General features: G+C 38.1%; 1 protein-coding gene across 1 annotated transcript; it reads right to left on the bottom strand.

Annotated features, from left to right (window-relative positions):
• Positions 1-21,573: 21,573 nt before the first annotated feature.
• On the bottom strand, positions 21,574-22,655 carry LOC137955107 (trans-resveratrol di-O-methyltransferase-like). Its single transcript, XM_068801978.1, has 2 exons — positions 21,954-22,655; positions 21,574-21,873 (listed from the first exon to the last, which is right to left on the bottom strand). The coding sequence occupies exons 1-2, from the start codon at positions 22,653-22,655 to the stop codon at positions 21,574-21,576; spliced, it is 1,002 nt and encodes a 333-aa protein (XP_068658079.1).
• Between the last annotated feature and the right edge of the window lie 781 nt (positions 22,656-23,436).

Raw genomic sequence — 23,436 nt, 5'->3', positions numbered from 1 at the left:
GGAAGAAAGACGAGAAATTTTAAAAAACCATAATATGAGTCCTGGAAATCAATGCTCTGTTACCATGATGATTTTCAGGACTGATTTAGCTCATGAAGAAAAAAAGAGAGAGATTCATGGGCTGAAAACAGGAGAAATAAAAGGATATGGACTTATGTCCTAACCCTTCCCCTGAAGCTCAATTTATAGATTAATAAAACTATAATATTAAAATTATACCCCTAGAACTTAACTTAATTACATCAATGTCATCTCTTATGAGATGACTATTTATTTACCAACCTGCCATCACTATGTGGCCCTATAGGCCTTCTTCTTGATTTGTGGGACTTGAGTCCATCTTCCACATCTCTTGGATGTGTGGACCTTCTTTGGTCTTATGGGTTTGAGTCATCTTCTAACACACAAATTCTTTGGTCATGTGGGGTTGGGCTCATCTTCCAATAGAAGGGTATGCCACAAATTCTTGATTGTGTGAAGAATTATTTTTCTTTAGTGAACACATGCTTGCCAATGCAGTTTCCTCTTTTAATATTTTCAAAACAATAAAAAGAAAAAAAATTAATTGAAGAAATTAAAAGAGAAAAAAAGAAAACAAAGAAGAAGTTAGAAAAGAGAGCCTAGAGGTCACTCTTTGGTTATCAGAATCATTCTCCAAATCCCTTTGATTCACTTAATTGAGAATTGGGTACAATGACTAATATGCCCTTCATAATTTAACCACTTATATCTCCAAATCGACATCTGTAAATTACGTGAAAATTGGATCATACAAACATCTAAACAACCTAACGGACCCTTATACTGTTTTCTATGATCCACACTTTAGAACCTTATATTTTGAAATATGAAATTATTTATGGAGTAGTACTCGTCTATATTAATGGAGATTCATTGCAGTCAGGGAAAGACTTCGATGACGGAGAGCAAGCCCATAGGTGTTATTTTGTAATGAGAGAAACCGGCATTTTCGAAAAGTTTCTTCCATTCATCTTCTCCTCTTTCCTTGCCGTTCACAATCGCACACATCAACATATCGAAGAAGAACTGTGTCTCTGTGAATTTATGATCTCCCCTGTTTGAATGCACTACCATTTCCACTATGATCACCTTCCCGCCATTCTCTTTGGATGGAATCGCTTCCTTACATTTCTGCAATATCCTTATGCACTCTTCATCACTCCAGCCGTGTAGAATCCACTGTCACCCATTCTAACGTATCAGAATTCAGAACAAAAGTACTCCATGGTGGAATAAGATTGAAAATTAATTGTTATGTACCTTGAGAAATACAGCATCTGCCCGGGGAATCCACTGGAACATATCTCCGCTGGTGAAATATACACCGGAGTCGGCAGGCAAGCGGGCAACAACATGTGGAAGGTCTAGCACCGTAACTTCCAGCTTAGGGAATGCTTCAACCAGTGCCAGGGCGGCTCCTCCAGTTCCACCACCCACGTCGACCAAAGAATTCAATCCATCGAAGACATGTGCACACGTTGTAACGAGGGTGCTCATCAAGAACCGACTGTCGCTTGACATGGCTTGATTCAATTTGTCGTTGAAGTCCAGGCATCGGTTGGCGTGCTCCAAGGCGGTGAGGCCGTGGCAGAGTTCAAATGCAGTTGTTCCTTCTTTCTGGAACCATTCAGAGAAGAAGAGCCAGGGGTTTATAAGCGAGGAGTCCAGCATGTATAGCAAAAAGGGCGAGAGGCACTCCTTTGTACCATCCTTCACAAGGAGCCTGGAGGAAGGCGTAAGAGCATAGAATTCCTCCATCTTTTCCGTTTCTCCGTCTTTGTGTTTCTCTACGGAGAGGGAAAACATCCCAGTATGGACAAGCAATTGCATGAGGCGGTGAAGTTGATCGGTTTTGGATACGGGGATATGAATGGCTGAGACGAGGTCGGAGAGACTCATGGGTTCGCCATTGTTGTGAATGATGTCCGGTATACCCAACTCTACTGCACATTTGAGGGACATGGGGTTTATGAAGCTGAAGAGATGGTTCCACAGGTGAGCTTGAGCTTGCGGTAGCTCGCTGCTTCCAACTTCTTCTAAGACCATCTTCAGATGTCAAGCGACTGATCCTGATTAATCACACAAGGCTATAAGATCTACTAATGGCAAGTCCATGATCTGGTTAATTTTTGGAAGCATTTATAGAGCGAAGAAAGAAGAAAATGGTGCCCAATATGGGATCATTTCGATCCGTCCATTTCCTTTCTGTTCATGACTTTCATGAGCATGTGTTGAGGACTGGCACCGGTCCTGGGTCAGTGTGTGGTTGCCATTTGCCGACGTCACTGCTGCCTACTAAACCCCTAAAACCATTGGCTTTGATTGAAGTTACTAGTCATCATCTTGCTTGGGTTGTGGACTGGAAATTGTTCTGGGTTGCCATTATTCTTAAAACCACTGGACTTGATTGAAGTTACTAGTCACCATCTTGCTTGGGTTGTGGACTGGAACTTGTTCTTGGTTGCCATTATTTTTAAAACCACTGGACTTGATTGAAGTTACTAGTCACCATAGTACTTGGGTTGTGGACTGGAACTAGTCACCATCTCTCACTCTTTCAAACACTTGTAAATAGCATCTGCTATATCAATGCCACGACAAGGAGGAGGAACAAGCACAAAACTCAAGACTCGTTTTTGTAGCTTCCAATTATTGTCAATAAAATGCCCAGTAATAGCCATGTATTCAATCTTTTGATTTTGGGACTTCCAAAGATCTGTGGTAAGACTAATCTTGTTAATCTCTTTTCATTTTTTTTTCAATTTCTTTTTCTCTGCCTCATACACCTCCATACACTCCTTAATGGTCTTATAGGATATTTTCTCATAATTCATATTTGTTATCTTCATTACAAAATTAAATCCCTCTTCTATTATCATGAATGAATGCTCATGCATAAGAATCCAATGAGCAATGAGTACTCTCATTTTAGCTTGATCATATTTTCCTCCAAAATCCATAAAAGGAATTTCAGATGGACTCTGACCAACATTAGACCCCGCTACCACTGGTTGAAAGCTTAAGGTTTTTTTGTTTTCTCATTGCCGCTTTTTTACTAGTGCAACGTTTAAAATGTCGACTCATATGTGTGGTCACTCCACTACTAATAACACTCAAATTGATTTTATAATGAATACACTGAGCCTTTTTTGTACCATTAAGTGATACTTCTTTAAATTCCAACCAGAAATGAGATTTTTTTTGTCTTTTTGAAGTATGGGTAGCGTCACCTTCATCCTCATTTATAGTAATTCATCTGTGCCCACTTCTATGATAGAGGGTAGTGACTCTGGTGGAGTTGAATCACTATTTATGGCCACACTAGAATTAGTGTTAATTATTGATGTCAATTGAGGAGGTGTTGACATGCTTACTTGATCTGTGTCAGAACCTTGAAGAGACCTATGAACATTTGACAAGGTTTAGGCAACATATATCATCCAATGAGTGAATTTAAGACATCAAAGGTTCACCAACAAGATCTCAATTTCCAAAAGATAGAAAATGAACTATCCAATCATTTTATCTAATACATCAAGCCATATAATATTTTAGAACAACAACAGATATAAGTTCAATGAGAATTAAGAAAGAAGCACAAAAACTAACATTTTTTATTCTTTTTTACAATAAAGAGAAGTTGGATGCAATTAAGAAAGCTCATGATTCCATGAACAATAATAGAGTATTATTGAACAGAATATATTATCAACACTAAAATTTTTTATTTACTTTGACAATAAAGAGAAGTGGGATGTAATTAAGAAAGCTCATAATTACATTAACTACAATAGAGTATTATTGAACAGAATATGTTATCAACACTCAAAATCATGAAATAAAATTCCATTGCTAAAATATATCAAGTAACAATTTGAATACCATTGATGTTTATTGCTGAAATGTATGATAAACGTACAAAATTTTATAAGAGGTCAGACACCTAAAAATAAGAATGCAAAAAAGAAACAAGATCCCAAAACATAAAAATATTTGAAAGTCTAGAATAATAACTTCATTTATGAAGAATAGTGGAATTTGAGCAAAAAAATCATTGATAACCAACTATTTTCCAAATATTATAGCACTTGAGCTTAGTAAGTCATTATGAGATATACAAAAACATAACAAATGACAAGGTGGGGGATTTTTCTCCCCCACCCTTCCTTTCCTTCTTGAATGTCATAACTCAGTATGAAGTTTCCTGGCTCTCAGCCAGCTAGAATGCAATTGATGGCACACTCAAGCAAAAAAGAAAACAAAATGAAAAAAAAATTAAGAGAATAAAATAGGTCAACCTGTAGTAAGAAAAAGTGTCACTGAAGCACCATTGAACTATTTGAGATACAAACAATTGCAAGAAAAAGAGAGTATACCAAAAACTCATCTAGTGGAGGAACCTATATTACAATACCAATCGCCAAAATTTGAATGCCCCATACAGATATTTTCCCAATTAAATTTATCAATATTCTTTTCTAAGTGTCTTTCGACTGATTGTTTCCTTGTCCAGTTTACCAATTTACCAAGCTAATTCCTTCATCAAGTTTCATAATATTTTCTTCCAAACTAAAAGTCACCTAAACATTGACCACCATTTTCACCTTGACTTGTAACCTTGTTTGCACTCACTACAATAGGCATATATGTATGTCTTCGCAAACACTACCTTTTGTTTTACAGTCATCCCCACAGGAAACTATTACCTCAAATAAAGTCCACAGTGAATTTTATGACCTTTTGCATTAGAAATGGACACCCTTTGTATTTTTATCCCCTATTAAGAGTTGCAAGGAACTATCTTTGAGTGGATATAACCATTAAGCACTTTTGAGTCAGTGAGAGGGAACGAAGAAAGATGATGGGAAAACATACTAATGAAATCAACAGAATCTGGAAAATATGTGTTTAAAAAGTAGAATTTTAGAAAGAAGGCAGTAACTTGAATTGGCAAGAAGCTCAGAAGAGAACCTCGTTGGAGTGTTTGCTGGTAGAGCTTTTGGCAATAAATGTTGTTCTGCTAACCCACACGAACAATATCTTCTGCAACACAACAAAAATAATATAGCTCGAACAACATTACTGGATGTCTTTGCTACTACCCTTCAAGAAGAAGAAGTTGTACACCTCAACTGAGAAGGGGTGAAAGAAAGAGAGGCCTATACCCCGTTATTAAACAAAAATGATACTTAAAGTTTACTTATCATTATTTTCAAATCCCAAATATATAACCAAGCTTTAATAGAGGGGTATAGTTGTTTTTATTTGTTGATATGAAATTTTTAAAAAAGTCATAATTCGCCCCTCACCCACCAAAATCATTTAAAACTAACTTTAACATTAACATTAGGATTGGAATTGTAAAGGAGATTTCCTTGAAATAGTGGAGGTTGTGCAGATGAGACTTGAAATAAGACATGAGAACAAAGAGAATAATTATGACCATCTCTGTTGGAAAATCCATCCCCCAAAGTTCTTTTTCCTTTAAGTTATAGAGGAAAAGGAAACATCCTTATACAATCTGTATAAGATGATCTTCCCAGAACGTTGTGACAGTGCATTTCCTTCTACCCTTAAATCAAGAACTCACTGTTTCAAAAATTCAAACAATAACAACACTCAAAATCATGAAATAAAATTCATACCAGCAGTTTCTTCCAAGGATTTCTTCCCGAGTGTACTTTGTAAGTTCAAGAAACCTGTCAGCTGCAAATATCTGCAAAAAACCCTTTAGGCTCAGTGGATGTCAAGAGAGCATAAAGAAGACTAGAAGAGCCAGAGTAAGCAAGATCAGCTGAATGACGGGGTTTGAAAATACCAGCCTTGGCACGTGTGAGCATAGGATGAGAATCCATCAGAATAGTTGCAACAGGAGTAGTAGGAGGCGGAGCAGTGGATCCAGGGGGAGTAGAATTTGCGGGCGACAGAGGTGGTCCTGTAAGAGAATTAGTGGCCTGCAAAGATTCATCCACGGGATCAGTACAAATAATACAAGGACGGGAGCCGGATTGAGTAATGTGCTGGGAATGGGGCACCAGAAGAGATGGGGGCAGGACAGTAGAAGATGAACTGGATTCCAAAAAATTGGAGAATTCGAGAGAGGATAGTGATTGAGCCTGGGAAGAAGCTAAGGATGGGAAATAAGTCTCATCAAATTGAGCATGGCGAGTGATGTAGAGCCCAGAGGTGATGGGATCAAGACAACGTAATTCGAGAGAGGATAGTGATTGAGCCTGGGAAGAAGCTAAGGATAGGAAATAAGTCTCATCAAATTGAGCATGGCGAGTGATGTAGAGCCTAGAGGTGATGGGATCAAGACAACGTAACCTTTTGTCCGATGAGCTATATCCTATAAAGATGCAAGGAATACTACGCGACAAAAATTTATTAGGCATATAATCACGTAAGCATGAGTAAACACGACAACCAAAGGGATGAAATTTTTTATAATTGGGAGAAAGACCATAAATAATTTCAAAGGGGGACTTACCTCCTAGAAACGGTGATGATGTAGGTGGCAGTGCTAAAAGCGTCAACCCAGAAGTGAGGAGAAATGTGGGAATGGAAAACAGGGTCAAACTAGTTTCAGTAAAATGACTATGTTTTCGTTCTGCGCGACCGTTTTGGGCAGGAGTGTAGGGACAAGATAATTGATGATGAATTCTGGAAGTACGAAGGTGGTGTTTAAAATGAGTACTTGTAAATTCTACACCACAATTACTGTGAAATTTTTTGATACGAGCAGGATGTTGGTTTTCAACAAATTTTTGAAATTGAAGAAATGTATCGTAGAAGTTAGATTTCAATTTCAATGGATAAAGCCAAGTAAAGCGAGAATAATCATCAATAAAAAATAAATAATAAACAAAAGCCAAAGTTGATGTTACTGGTGGAGGACCCCATATATCGCAATGAATTAGATTTAACAAATGAGACGACCTTTTTACATTTCGCGAATAAGGTAAACGATGACTTTTTGAAAGTTGACATGTATCACATAATTTTGGAGATGGCAATAAGGAAGTAAGATAAAGGTGTCCATTCTTATTTAATAAAGAAAGAACAGAATGATGCACATGTCCTAAGTGAGCATGCCATAAATAATATGAGGCATGAAGAGATTTATTTTGTAGAACGGAAATAAAGGCGGAATTTCCACACTCTAGCACATATAAGCTTCCATCATGCTTACCAGTTGCCACTACCTTTCCCGTTTAGCGATTCTAAAAAGTGAAAAAATTATTCGTAAACGTAACAGATAAAGGGAAATTATTCGTTAATTTACTAATGGACAAGAGATTTTTAGTAAGATGAGGAACAACCAAAATATCTAATAATTTAAGATCTGGGGAAGGTGAAAGGTGACCGGTATGGGTAATAGGTAGGGATGCACCATTCCCCACAATTACACGATCCTTACCCATGTAAATGACAGACTGATCCAACGAGGAGTGAGCCGGAGTCATGTGGGCCGAGGCCCCTGTATCCACGAACCAGTTCGAAGGCTCATTTTCGGACATAGAGCAAGATGAATTAAAGGTTTCTGCAAGGTGCGCCCAAGAGTCGTGACGGGAATATCGCTACCGACATCGATCAGCATAGTAACCTTCCCGGCGGCAGATCTGGCACCGCGGGGGACGACGACCATGGCTGGAGGTGGAACGGCCTTGGTCGGGACCAGAATTGCCGTTTTGGTCGTGGTCGTGGCCATGGTTGGAGACGCCGTTCTGGCCGAGACTGGAGTTGCTGCCATGACTGTTTCCGCGGCCCCGTCTCTGGCGAGAAGAGCCACCAGAACGCTGAGAGGGGGCTCGGTTGGCAGTGAAGGCCTTGGTGGAAGGGGTTGTGGGCTCGAGGGATTTTTGAAATATCTCAAAGCTTTCTACGCAGGATGCGATGTCGGAAAAACAGGGGAGGGGATTTTGAACCATTTGGGCGGAGGAGAATCTGGAGAACACCGGGCCAAGACCACGGAGGAACCAATGAACCTTGTCGGTGTCATCAACGGGACGACTGAAGGCGTGAAGTTGGTTGCACAGGGCCTTGAACGCACGAGCGTATACCGTCACCGAGCGAGCGCCCCTTTTCATCAATTGAAGATCATCTTTGAGACGAATTTCATGGGCTTTAGACCTATGACAGAAGATATTCTCCTGAGTGAGCCCTGGTCGACAGCTTCTTCGGATGGAGAAGAGAGAAGAAGACTGAGAAGGCACTGGTCGGTAGCTTTCCACGCTAAGTGCTTGGGGCTTGGTGTTTGAGAGGTGGGAGGGTAGAAAGGAGGTAGTGGCACAAGGGTATCATCCACATGACCCAACAAGCCTTGATTGTCGAGGAGCGGGAGAAACTAACTCTTCCATAGGAGATAGTTGGAAGATGAAAGTTTGATGGTTACCACGTGAATCATGGTGTTGAAGGGAAGAAGATCAGAAGAAAAATCAGAGGCCATTGAGGATCATGGGATGTTAATCCAGAATAGCTCTAATACCATGAGAACAATTTCAAAATTCACCACACTAATCGGGGTGAGGTTCTTCCATTAATTTATAACTGTTGTATCACAATTACAGGGATTTACAATTGATTTAATTTTACAGAAAAGGAATAATGGATCTTGATTAGCTCCTGTAATGGAGGATCAAAATCCTCTGCAAGAACGGCCCTAAACAGGGCAATGATACTCAATCAATGTCTCTTACGGTAGGATATTCAACACGTTCGTCACCTCTTGCTGCCATCTCATGCTTCCTTTAGCATCTTCAAGACCGATATCTTCGCCGGTGGTTTCTTTGAATCTCATTACATGTTGAGACACCACGAACAACGAAGGGAGATTGATGGTTGTGATTTTTTTTGTGAGGGTATCTCCTTCTCTCTTTGCAGATGGAATGATGATTGTGATTTTGTGTGAGGGCGAACTCCTTTTCTCGCTATAGAAAGAATGATGGTTGTTGTGAGATGAAAGACGAGAAATTTTTAAAAAACCATAATATGTGGAAGATGGACTCAAGGCATGATTTTCAGGACTCCATGGATTTAGTTCAATTAATAGATTAATAAAATTATAATATTAAAATTATACCCCTAAAACTTAACTTAATTACATCAATGTCATCTCTTATGAGATAACTCTTTATTTACCATCCTGCCATCACTATGTGGGCTTTGAGCCCATCTTCCACATTTCTTGGATGTGTGAGCCTTCTTTGGTCTTATGGGTTTGAGTCATCTTCTAACATACTTGGAAGAGTGGGTTTTCCTTCGTCGTGTAGGCTTGGGCCCAACTTCCAACAGAAGGGTATGCCACAAATTCTTGATTATGTGAAGAATTATTTTTCTTTAGTGAACACTTGTTTACCATTGGAGTTTCTTCTTTTAATATTATCAAAACAATAAAAAGAAAAAAAATAATTGAAGAAGTTTAAAGAAAAAAAATAGAAGAAGAAAGAAAAGAGAGCCAAGAGGTCACTCTTTGGCGATCAGAATCATTCTCCAAATCCCTTTGATTCACTTAATCGAGAATTGGGTACAATGACTAATATGCTCTTCATAATTTAACCACTTATATCTCCAAATCGACACCTGTAAATTACGTGAAAATTGGATCATACAAACATCTAAACAACCAAACGGACCCTTATACTGCTTTCTAAGATCCACACTTTAGAACCTTATATTTTGAAATATGAAATTATTTATGGACTAGTTCTCGTCTATATTAATGGAGATTCATTGCAGTCAGGGAAAGACTTCGATGACGGAGAGCAAGCCCATGGGTGTTATTTTGTAATGAGAGAAACCGGCATTTTCGAAAAGTTTCTTCCATTCATCTTCTCCTCTTTCCTTGCCGTTCACACCCGCACACATCAACATATCGAAGAAGAACTGTGTCTCTGTGAATTTATGATCTCCCCGGTTTGAATGCACCACCATTTCCACTATGATCACCTTCCCGCCATCCTCTTTGGATGGAATCGCACTCGAAAATAATGATTCACATTCAATCTTAATTTCTCATTCACATCATCGGCTTAAATAGCCGTTATACAAAATATACATGGAAGAATTTGAGTGACTAACGGGATTACCCCAATCACCGGATTTATAGAATATTACAAGATTTCTCCTTAAGGAAATAAATCTCTAAGTAAATCTTAACACTCCCCCTCAAGTTGGTGCATAGATATCACTTATGCCCAACTTGTCAAGACATTTGTTAAAAGCTCGGTAAGACACTGCCTTGGTTAGCACATCGGCAAGCTGATCCTCAGATCGAACATGAGGGACTTCAATGATTCTTGCTTCTAACTTTTCTTTAATAAAGTGTCTATCAACTTCAACATGTTTAGTTCTATCATGCTGGACTGGGTTATGGGCAATATCACATGCGGCCTTATTGTCACAATATAATTTCATAGGACTTGTCTGCTCAACATGTAGTTCTTGTATCAGATTTTTGATCCATAATAATTCACATATTGCCTTGGCCATTCCCCTGTATTCGGCTTCAGCTGAAGATCTAGCCACCACCTCTTGTTTCTTACTTCTCCAAGTGACCAAATTTCTACCTACAAATGTAAAGTATCCAGAGGTAGATCGTCGATCTTCTATTGACCCAGCCCAATCGGCATCGGTATAACCTTCAATTTTCAAGTCACCTCCCTTTTTAAATAAAATTCCTTTCCCTGGAGATGATTTCAGGTAGCGTAGGATACGGTTGACGGCATTCATATGTTCTTCACTTGGAGAGTGCATAAATTGACTAACCACACTTAGTACATAAGCTAAGTCTGGTCGGGTATCTGCAAGATACATTAACCTCCCAACTAGTCTCTGATAACGCTCCTTGTTAGCAGGAACTTGATCTGGATGTATTCCAAGTTTCAGATTTTCTTCCATAGGAGTACTGACTGGACTACATGCTGTCATACCAGTTTCCTTCAATAAATCCAAAGCATATTTTCATGAATGAAGAAATGAGGTCTCTTCAGAAGAATTCAACATGGGAAGTGGTTGACCTACCTGTAAGAAAGACACCAGTTGGATGCAGGTGGGTATTTACCATTAAATATAAAGCCGATGGCACTATTGAAAGTTTCAAAGAATATCTAGATGATCATGGTATTACTCATCAAACTACTTGTCCGTACACCCCTCAGCAAAATGGAGTTGCAGAGCGAAAGAACCGCCACCTTCTTGAAGTTGTTCGTGCTTCCTTGTTTGAAGCTCATATGTCGGCAAGTTACTGGGGTGAAGCCATCACAACTGCAGCTTACCTTATCAATCGAATACCCTCGAGTGTGTTACAATTTCAGACTCCCTTGAGTGTTCTTCATAAAACCATAAGTTCACCTGCTGTGTCGAATCTACCACCTAAAGTTTTTGGGTGTGTTGCCTTTGTTCACCTCCATAAGTCATTGAGACATAAATTGGAATCCCGAGCTCTCAAGTGTGTTTTTGTTGATTATGCTCAACATCAGAAAGGTTATCGTTGTTATCATCCTCCATCTCGAAAATTGTATGTCACTCTTGACGTGGTATTTCACGAAGAAAACATGTATTATTCTACTCCTGAGTCTTCAATACAGGAGGAGAACAGGATTGAATTAAAGACCCTTTATCATCATTTGGATATTTTGGATAGTACAAGTGGTCAATATTCCAATTACAACTGTGGACATCAAAATGATTCACAGGATGGAGAAAGACAAGACCAGATGGAAGTGATGCAACCAGAGTCTCAGCCGTCATCTTCCCCCCTTCATAATGTACCAATGGATCAATTGCCTTCTGAGTCCGAGTCCATGTCTGAACCTCAGGTAAGTTCCGAAACTCAACTAAGAGTGCTACCTCATCGAACCACAAGAGGAAAACCTAGAGTCAATTATGAACCTCTTCTCACCTCTAAATCTCAGTATCCCATGCATAATTTTGTGTCTTATCATAGATTGTCAAAGGCAAATGAGGTATTTGTGAATCAATTATCTGCTATATCTATTCCTAATAGTGTGCAGGAAGCCTTGAAAGATTCTAAATGGAAAGAAACCATGAATGAAGAAATGAGGTCTCTTCAAAAGAATTCAACATGGGAAGTGGTTGACCTACCTGTAGGAAAGACACCAGTTGGATGCAGGTGGGTATTTACCATTAAATATAAAGCCGATGGCACTATTGAAAGGTTCAAAGCAAGGCTTGTCGCCAAAGGATATACTCAAACATACGGGATTGATTATATGGAGACATTCGCACCAGTGGCCAAAATCAACACCGTTCGGATTCTACTATCTCTGGCTGTGAATCTTGATTGGCCCTTATATCAGTTTGATGTAAAAAATGCATTTTTACACGGAGATCTCGAAGAAGAAGTATATATGGAATTACCTCCTGGATGCATTATGCAAAACAAAGGAGGCAAACAAGTATGTAAACTGAGGAAATCCCTATATGGTTTGAAGCAGTCCCCGAGGGCGTGGTTTGGAAGGTTCACTAATTTTATGAAATCTATCAGATACAAGCAAAGCAACTCAGATCATACTCTCTTCCTGAAATATAACAAGGAGGGCATCACCGCTCTTATTGTATATGTTGATGATATGATAGTAACTGGGAATGATCCAGAAGAAAAGAAATCATTGCAAAATCGTCTTGCTAGAGAATTTGAAATGAAGGATCTTGGCTACTTAAAATATTTTCTTGGCATTGAAGTGTCCAGATCTAAGGAAGGAATTTTTCTATCTCAACGAAAATATGCTTTGAAAATATTTTAAGTAGCCAAGATCCTTCATTTCAAATTCTCTAGCAAGACGATTTTGCAATGATTTCTTTTCTTCTGGATCATTCCCAGTTACTATTATATCATCAACATATACAATAAGAGCGGTGATGCCCTCCTTGTTATATTTCAGGAAGAGAGTATGATCTGAGTTGCTTTGCTTGTATCCGATAGATTTCATAAAATTCGTGAACCTTCCAAACCACGCCCTCGGGGACTGCTTCAAACCATATAGAAATTTCCTCAATCACCGGATTTACAGAATATTACAAGATTTCTCCTTAAGGAAAGAAATCTCTAAGTAAATCTTAACAATCGCTTCCTTACATTTCTGCAATATCCTTATGCACTCTTCGTCACTCCAGACGTGTAGAATCGACTGTCACCCATTCTAACGTATCAGAATTGAGAACAAAAGTACTTCATGGCGGAATAAAATTGAAAATTAGTTGTTATGTACCTTGAGAAATATAGCATCTGCCCGGGGTATCCACATGCGTCGTGCTTGTTGGGTGACCTTTTTTCTTTTAATACATCGTGTGCGTGACCAACTAAGCAATGAGTGTAATATGTACAATTTCTGTAAGCATGATTATGTCTCCGCCGCACCTCTTGGAATTGGAATCGATTCTTGCAGTCGTGCACGGACATCTTCATTCCAGCTCCACTTCTCCATCCGTGTCTTGCAGTACTGCTGGTTGGCAACGCGAGCGACCTTCTCCGTCTTTTCCCTCAACAATCTAGACGAAGGCGAAGAGTGCTGGAATGGGTTTCTGATTCTTCGGTCTTAGTCCTCTTTACAGGAACTCCTTGTCCCGAATTTCTTTCGCTAGCCAAAACAGAAACTCTTTCAATCATTTCCTCCTTCCCATTAGTTATATCTGTAGTGATGACGTTTCTGTTCATCCTACGGAAATTACTGCAAGATCGCACATGGGCCACTCGCATCATCATGGAGTGGAAGAGGGTGAGGGGGTCTTCAGGTTAGCTCTAGTTGTAGACATTGGGTTGTCTGCCTGTAAAGCTATCACGGGTTATTTGTCTGGGAGCACGGAGATCATTGCTGATGCCGCTCATTCCATCTGTGACGTTGTGAGTATATACTCTTATTTTTCAAAATCTTTAAGCTTTTGTTTGGCACATTAGTTATGGTCTGTTCTTCTGTTTTTTGTTTTCTGATCCATCGAAGCAGTTCACTTTTGGTAACTCACCCGTTCAGACTAGAACCTGTTTCAAATCGTCTTTAGTGACAATCATGTGGGGAAAGTATTGATCCATTCCCTTCTGTTTCTCTTCGAATTTTCTGGATCTGGAGTTCATAGATAGATTGCTGCTAGAAAGCATTAACCGAGTGGAATGAGGCAGAAATACTCCGCTGCAGTTTTCATCTTCCAGGTCCTGCATGCTCTATCACTATGGATAGTATGAAAGAAAACGGACTGGGTGTTTCCAGAACCCCTTTTGAGTATCAATTCCGGCTCATCCAATCTTTCCATCTGCTCAACCTTTGAATCTAGGCATCTATGCTGAAGAAACTAGTTTTGCATAATTTGTTGGGTCCCGATTTGGTTAGGACTTAATTGTCAATACAGGTTTTTTTTAGACCTTTTTTGTAATTTTTTGCTTGAACTATTTAAGTTCCTATAACCTAAGTTTACTGAAAAATAATCAAAAAATTTTGAAACCCTCGTCCTAATTAAGTTCAATTTCCTCAAGACCCCTTCAAGTCAAATCCTTGCAGGGACAGTGCAATATTGCTAACATTGGTGCATTTATTTGATGGGGCATGGTAAATTTGATACCCTGGGAGCTCTTGGGGATTTCTTGCATGCTTTTGGGAACAACAGGTGGTATTGCATGGCATACTGATACTGTAGATGTTTTGCAGGTTTGAGAAGGTTACTCATCTTTTGTCAAATTGGAGAAAAATAGTGATTCATTTTATGCTGAAATTATTTATGGATCTCTTGTTTCAAACATAAAAAGGCTAGCCTTAGTTTTTTCCTGTAAATCATAACAGTCCCTATTCCTAGTTATAGTTCTTATGGTCTCTTAGGGACTTTTGAGTTCAACTCTTGATGTTATCCATCATTCATTGGCTCATTGTAGTGGGCAAAACCATGGCCACCATCATGCGATTGACATGGAGCGTCCTTATCCTGGCATTGAGTATGACTACCATAGCAATTTTAGTCACAAGAAAGTGTTGATTTTTAAGGATTCCATAGATTTAGCTCAGAAAGAAAAAAAGAAAGTGATTCATTGGGAGAAAACAAGAGAAAGAAGAGGTTATGGGCTTATGTCCTAACCCTTCCCCTGAAGCTCAGTTTATAGATTAATGAAACTATAATATTATAATTATACCCCTATAACGTAACTTAATTACATCAATGTCATCTCTAATGAGATAACTCTTTATTTACTGTCATACCATCATTATGTGGACCTGTGAACCTTCCACTTGATTTGTGGGCCTTGAGCCCATCTTCCACATCTCTTGGATGTGTGACCCTTCTTTGGTCTTATGGGTTTGAGCCCATCTTTTGACATACTTAGATGTGTGGGCCTTCCTTGGTCATGTGGGTTTGAGCCCATTTTCCAATACTCACGTCAAGCTGGGGGTGAGAGAACATCATAAAAGCCCAACTTGCTAAAAATGATGTATAGGATCTTTCTGTATAAAATGGAAGTCCACCATTTCTTCCAACACTCCCCTTTAAGCTGGTGATCTCTTCCAAGAGGCCCAACTAGCATTATATAATTGAGAGTAAAATCACTTCTAGCCTTAAGACATCTCTCCATACTCTAGTCAAATAACTTATGCTAGATGTTGGGAACTCCTATCTTTTGTAGGTAGTGAGTATATATGCATCGCTCAAAAGTATAATAAAACTCCTCCATCACCGTGTTCCTCCACAGGACAGACTCTCAAATGATAGGAGTAAAAATGCCAATTAAGGGGTAACGGGTAACCGCCTAGAAGATAAAATTCTGGGGCCACCATATGCATTCAACTTCATCAAAATAACTAATGCTGACAACAACTAAGAAGTTATTCTTCAATAATAATGTCTCAACTAAAGAGACACAATAGCAACAACTAAAATGGGCCTAGGCCCCATAACACTTACCAAATAATGAAAATTCACTGTGAGTCCGTGCACCAAATAATATTTTGACCAAGTAATAAGCTGCCAGTACTTTAAAATAATAATCCAGCCAGAGACAAGGAACTAGGGTGGCATCAAACTGAGCTGGTTCGCGAGCCGATCGATCTCGACTCGGTTCCAGCTCGATTCGATTCAATTTTTTTGGATCTCGAACTCGTTTAAGTTATCGATTCGAGCTCGATTGAACCATGGTTCAGTTCAAAAGCTCGTGACCCAGCTTGTTAACTTAACGAGACCCAACAGGCAAGAGCCGAGAACGGGATGGGATGTCTTCGAGACTCATCACCGATTCACCCCGTCCATGTAAACACGTTTTGCCTTCCTTCGAGCTAGGCTCTTATAAACCTTCCTCTCATGTCATTCTCTTCTTTTTACCTATGTGGGACTAATAAACCTCTAGTGAAGAGAGGAAGGAAAAAAGAAAAGGAAAATGAAGGGAATAAAGTAAAAAGGGAAGAAAAAAAGGAAAAAATGGGAGAATAAGGAAAAAAAAGAAAATGAAAAAAATAGAGGAGAGGGAAAAAGGAAAATAAAAATGACAAGGAAACAAATAGCAAGAAGAGGAGAGAGTGAAGGAAAAAAATTTAAAATTTAAAATATATTAATTTTTTAAAAATGAATTAAAATTATAATTAAAGTGGAAAATGAGGAAAATAAATACAAAATATTTTATAAAAATATAATGAAAAAAATTATGGAAGGAAAAAATTAAAAATGGGAGAATAAGGAAAAAGGGAGAATAAAGGAAAAAAGTAAAAAGAAAAAAAATGGAGGACAGAGAAAAAGGAAAAGGAAAATAAATAAGAGTTAAATGACAAAAGGAAAAGGAAACTAATAGCAAGAAGAGGAGAAGAGTGAAGGAAAATAAATAAATTATAATTATAATTAATGTGAAAAATGAGGAAATAAATATAAAATATTTTATAAAAATATAAAGAAAAAATAAGGGAAGAAAAAAAAGGAAAATGAGAAAAAAGGAGGAGAGAGAAAAAAGAAAAGAAAAATAAATAAGAGTTGAAAGACAAAAGGAAAAATGAAACAAATAGTAGGAAGAGGAGAAGAGTGAAGGAAAAAATAAAAAAATTAAAAATATATTTAAAATTATAATTAAAGTGAAAAATGAGGAAAATAGATATAAACCATTTTATAAAAATATAAAGAAAACAAAGGGAAGAAAAAAAGGAAAATAGGAGAGTAAGGAAAAAAGGAAAAAGAAAAAAATGGAGGAGAGGGAAAAAGGAAAAGAAAAATAAATAAGAGTTGAAGGACAAAAGGAAAAGGAAACAAATAGCAAGAAGAAGAGAAGAGTGAAGGAAAAAAATTAAAAAATATATTTAAAATTATAAATGAATTAAAAATATAATTAAAGTGAAAATTGTGGAAAAAAATATAAACTATTTTATAAAAAAAATATTTATATACATGAGAAATATTTTATTAATATTTTCTTGTACAATTGAACCATGTACTTAAATAATTGTATTTAAATCTTGTTCTCAGTTTGAAAGTTTCTCTTGTTCATAATTAGAGTGTATTTCAAGTCTTTGTGAGGGTCGAAAGGTCTAAAACAGACGAAAGTAGGGAGCAGTAGGTAAAGGAGATGAATTTGATCCTATTAATTGGCATTCAGTTATTAATATGGATTGTCAACTAAATAAGACTCATCTAGAATACCCTTTCAATTTAATTGACCCATCACAAAGATAAATTTCATGACATACAAAATAATTTGTAGTATTGGTAATAAAAATTTATTAAAAACAAACCCATATTAGTGTTTTTTCAAGAAATGTTGAAATTACATTTTTAGTAGAAATACATTTCTAGGGACTATTAGTGCTTCATGTTTTTTGAAAACATTTTTCTAATTAGAAATTCTTATTAAAAAATTATATAATTTTCTAAGTAAGATTTTCCTGCCAAGATGGGCTAGAAAACCATATAATTTTTTTTTGAATAAGTATTTGATAGTTGATGCTGTAATACTTTTAGCATGACGTAATTTTCATAGCAATTTTGTGTTTGATACTTTATTTGATTAAAAATTTATCGATAAGTATAGTAATATATTAGATTGATTATTAATTTTTATTTATTTCCTCGGAAGAGGCAATAAGAGGTCAATTTAACTTTCCTAAGAAAATTTTAAAATATTTTTTGTAATTTTCTAGTCAGTCACTAATAGTAATAGGATTTTATTTAAAGGTTTTTTTTTTTAAATATGTATCCTAGGAAAAACATTTCTAGTTTTTCCTAGAATATAAAATTTCAACTAAGGGCACTAAGGAGGAGGCCATAGTAAATTTATGGCGAGATTCAGAAATTACAGAATAAGTTAGACAACATTTGGGGTAAAAAAAGATTAATATTGGTGCATTCTAATCTATTATCGAGATTCAATCCCGAACTTCCCTTATCATTTTTTTTAAATATATGCATAATTTTATATATAATTTATTTGACATATATTTTATGTAGAGTATTAAATGTAAGTTAAGGCTCAAAGTCATTTAACATTATTAGGCTCGCGCTCGATTACAATTTTAGGCTCGAGGCTAGGGTTGGCTCGAGCTCAAGTTCAAAATATTTAAATCAAGCTCACTCGAACATAGGAAGGTCATGCCCAATTTTATGTAAAATATATGCCCAATGTTATGTAAAATGTATACATAATTTTATATACAATTTATTTGACATGTATTTTTTAAAAGGTTTTAAATGTATGTTAGAGCTTGAACTCAAGACATATATTTTTTAAAAAGTTTTAAATGTATGTTAGAGCTTGAACTCAAGACATGTATTTTTTAACAGGTTTTAAATGTATGTTAGAGCTTGAACTCAAAACATGTATTTTTAAAAAAAATTTAAATGAATGTTGAAGTTTGAGCTCAGCTTGAACTATGTTAAAATTATTGGGCTTGCCCTCAATAACAATTTTAGGCTCGAGGCTGAGCTGGGTTGGGTTCGAGTTTGAATTCGAGTTTGAAATATTGAAATCAAGCTTGACTCGAACATATGTAGATTCAGGCTCGGCTCAGCTCGATGCCACCCCTACATGGAACCGAGTCGAGCCAAATCAAATAGTAGACCAATATAGTCAAGTTGTAGAGAAAATAGGTATAGAACTCGGGACCCAGACATGAATAACCGAGCCAAAAAACAAGTGAGCCGAGTCTAGTTGACTTGGTCTGAGTTTGCTCGAGTTAAGCCTAGCCGGACAGAAGCAGATGCGGTTAGCCCGAGTGGGTCACTAGGTTTACTCCACCTGGACCGGGTCTTGTTCAGAACATGTGCTCGATTAAAAACCATGGTGAAATTTTAATTCGGCATTCGTCTTCCCCTCGCTTCCGAACAGAGCGGAAAAGTAGTTGTCTTCAACCTCCAAAAACGGAAACAATTATGGTGCAATGCTGGACTCTTCGCCCTCCAAAGTGGCAACCCAGCTGGCACTCGAAAAAAATAGCAAATCAGTGGCCATCGTCTTCATCATCCAGAAATGGAAACATAGCAGTTGATGAAGAGAAATAGTGTCGTCTTCCCCACTTCCGAATAGAGCGGGACAACAGAAAATACACGAAGAGGGTTTTCGGATGGCAACTCTCCAAACAACAACGCAGGACCTTCCGAAAATAAACGGAGCGTCTGCGCTGCTTCCGAACAAAGAAGACAACAACGAGAGCATAGAAAGAAACAGAGCTTCCAAAGATGGAAAAATTCCTCGAAGAAGTAGAAAATCTCAGAGAAGAATAGCATCTCCGTCTTCCTCGTGATGCCAGTGCGACAAAAACGTTCCCAGATGTTAATGACTCTGGCATTGATTTCTGAAAATCTGATTGTTGTGCTGATTTGAAGACGTGCTAGTGAGGAAACTGCGACTTTCCAACACGATGCCAATGTCGATGACTTTCCAGCACCTTGGATTCACGAATTTTCAGCAGGGGCAATCAAACAGGTAGGGAGAAAGTCAGTAATTGATAGTAGCATGATATCGAGATAGACAACAGTAAATCAGAAAGAATACGATCTGGAGATTAGCCAACTTTGGACGGTAAGCAAACAGGAACACAGCAGCACTTGGGATGGAAAATATACCAGGTTGGACCAAGATTGAGGATCTGAGTCTCGGTATGGAAAGGCCAGCTTGGATGAAAAGAAAAACGTTTGTCCTGCAATCTTCCAACAATAGGATAGTGCTAATGTAGTAGAGAGCAATACTATTGGCTCGGGATGGTAATCAGAGCAGAGCATCGATCAAACCATGCAATGGCAGAGGCGTTGGCTGAACAGAGTAAGTCAGCAAAGCTATATGACTTCCGACGAGAGCAATGGCAACGACCAAGTCGGCTGAATAGTCACCAACGAGTTAGAAACAGCGATGCCTGCTGTTCGAAAGGCTGTATTTTCCATGTGCCTTAACTCATAAATCATAAGAATGGTAGCCTGAACAACAAGCAACATTGGTGACTGGTGGTTCATTCGTCACCTCTTGCAGCCATCTCATGCTTCCTTTAGCATCTTCAACATCATCAAGACCGATATCTTCGCCGGTGGTTTCTTTGAATCTCATTACATGTAGAGACAACACGAACACTAGAGGGAGATCGATGGATGTAATTTTTTTTTGTGAGGGTCATCTCCTTCTCTCACTACAGGTAGAATGATGGTTGTGATTATGTGTGATGGTAATCTCCTTCTCTCACTACAGAGAGAATGATGGTTGTGATTCTGTGTGAGAAAAAAAAAACGATAAATTTTAAAAAGCCATTCTATGAGTCCTGAAAATCAATACTATAATACCATGATGATTTTCAGGACTCCATGGATTTAGCTCATGGAGAAAACAGGAGAAAGAAGAAGTTATGGACTTATGTCCTAACCTTTCCCCTGAAGCTCAATTTATAGATTAATAAAACTATAATATTAAATTTATACCCCTAGAACTTAACTTAATGACATCAATATCATCTCTTATGAGATAAATCTTTATTTACCATCCTATCATCACTATGTGGGCTTATAAGCCTTCTCCTTGATTTGTTGGCCTTGAACCTATCTTCCACATCTCTTGGATGTGTGGGCCATATTTGGTTTTACGAGATTGAGTCGTCTTTTAACAAACTTGGATGTGTGGGCCTTCCTTAGTAATGTGGGTATGCCACAAATTCTTGATTGTGTGAAGAATTATTTTTCTTTAGTGAACATAGGCTTATCATTGGAGTTTCCTCTTTTAATATTATCTAAACAATAAAAAGAAAAAGAAATTAATTGAAGAAGTTAAAAAAGAAAAAAAGAAAAAAAGAAAAAAGAAGAAGAAGTTAGAAACGAGAGCCAACAGGCCACTCTTTTGGCGATCAGAATCATTATCTAAACCCCTTTGATTCACTTAATTGAGAAATGGGTACAATGACTAATATGCCCTTCATAATTTAACCACTTATATCTCCAAATCGACACCTGTAAATTACGTGAAAATTGGATCATACAAACATCTAAACAACCAAACAGACCCTTATACTGCTTTCTAAGATCCACACTTTAGAAGCTTATATTTTGAAATATGAAATTATCTATGGACTAATACTCGTCTATATTAATGGAAACTCATTGCGGTCAGGGAAAGACTTCGATGACGGAGAACAAGCCCACAGGTGTTATTTTGTAATGAGAGAAACCGGCATTTTCGAAAAGTTTCTTCCATTCATCTTCTCCTCTTTCCTTGCCGTTCACACCCGCACACATCAACATATCCAAGAAGAACTGTGTCTCTGTGAATTTATGATCTCCCCGGTTTGAATTCACCACCATTTCCAGTATGATCACCTTCCCGCCATCCTCTTTGGATGGAATCGCTTCCTTACATTTCTGCAATATCTTTATGCACTCTTCGTCACTCCAATCGTGTAGAATCGACTGTCACCCATTCTAACGTATCAGAATTGAGAACAAAAGTACTTCATGGCGGAATAAGATTGAAAATACTTGTTACGTACCTTGAGAAATACAGCATCTGCCCGGGGTATCCTCTGGAACATATCTCCGCCGGTGAAATTTACACCGGAGTCAGCAGGAAAGCGGGCAACAACATGTGGAAGGTCTAGCACCGTAACTTCCAGGGTAGGGAATGCTTCAGCAAGTGCCAGGGAGGCTCCTCCAGTTCCACCACCCACGTCGACCAAGGAATTCAATCCATTGAAGATATGTGCACACGTTGTAACGAGGGTGCTCATCAAGAACCGACTGTCGCTTGACATGGCCTGATTAAACTTGTCGTTGAAGTCCAGGCATCGGTTCGCGTGCTCCCAGATGGTGAGGCCGTGGCAGAGTTCAAATGGAGTTGTTCCTTCTTTCTTGAACCATTCAGAGAAGAAGAGCCAGGGGTTGATAACCGAGGAGTCCAGCATGAATAGGAAAAAGGGCGACAGGCACTCCTTAGTAACATCCTTCACAAGGAGCCTGGAGGAGGGCGTAAGAGCATAGAATTCCTCCATCTTTTCCGTTTCTCCGTCTTTGTGTTTCTCTACGGAGAGGGAAAACATCCCAGTATGGACAAGCAATTGCATGAGGCGGTGAAGTTGATCGGTTTTGGATACGGGGATATGAATGGCTGAGACGAGATCGGAGAGACTCATGGGTTCGCCATGGTTGTGAATGATGTCAGGTATACCCAGCTCTACTGCACATTTGAGGGACATGGGTTTTATGAAGCTGAAGAGATTGTTCCACAGGTGAGCGTGAGCTTGCAGTAGCTCGCCGCTTCCAACTGCTTCTAAGACCATCTTCAGATGTCAAGCGACTGATCCTGATTAATCACACAAGGCTATAAGATCTACTAATGGCAAATCCATGATCTGATTAATTTTTGGAAGCATTTATGGAGTGAAGAAAGAAGAAAATGGTGCCTAATATGGGATCATTTCAATCCGTCAAATCGGGTTGTATAAAATACTTACAAAAACTTATCCATTTCCCATCAGATCGTGACTTTCATGAGCACGAGTTGTGGACTGGCACTGAAGTTCTGGGTCAGTGTGTAGTTGCCGTTTACGGATCTTACTGTTACCTACTAAATAACTCTTAAAACCACTGGATTGATTGAAAATACTAGTCGCCAACTTTGACAAATCTATGGAATTCCATGCGTCGTGCTTGTTGGGTGACCTTTTTTCTTTTATTACATCGTGTGCGTGACCAACTAAGCAATTAGTGTAATATGTGCAATTTCTGTAAGCATTCCAGTCATGGGCGTTGCTTTGTAATCACTACTATTTAGGTATTTTACAGGTTCTTAGTGGCGTTGCTTTGTAATCACTACTATTTTTTGTCTTCGTTCTTTGTCACTATTATATTACTGTTGTTGTGATTTTTATTTTGAATAACTAGTCGCCAACTTTTGCGGCTCTTACTGTTGCCCACTGGATTTGATTGCCCATTCAACTTTTGTTACGATCCTACTTACATACAAAAGTGGGAGGG

This window comes from Aristolochia californica, unplaced genomic scaffold (assembly GCF_029961685.1).
Source record: "Aristolochia californica isolate CCGP_79_NKW_82.1479 unplaced genomic scaffold, dmAriCali1.0.hap1 SCAF_2, whole genome shotgun sequence".
In the NCBI taxonomy this organism is placed as follows: domain Eukaryota; kingdom Viridiplantae; phylum Streptophyta; class Magnoliopsida; order Piperales; family Aristolochiaceae; genus Aristolochia; species Aristolochia californica.
The sequence above is the reverse complement of the archived record's forward strand: the minus strand, read 5'-3'. Positions and strand labels throughout refer to the sequence as shown.

Excerpts from the sequence above, each read along its gene's own strand:
- LOC137955107 (XM_068801978.1), bottom strand. The coding sequence starts at position 22,655 with ATGTCCCTCAAATGTGCAGTAGAGCTGGGTATACCTGACATCATTCAC. Across the intron at positions 21,874-21,953 it reads CAGATGCTGTATTTCTCAAG|TCGATTCTACACGATTGGAG; the intron begins GTACGTAACAAG and ends AATGGGTGACAG.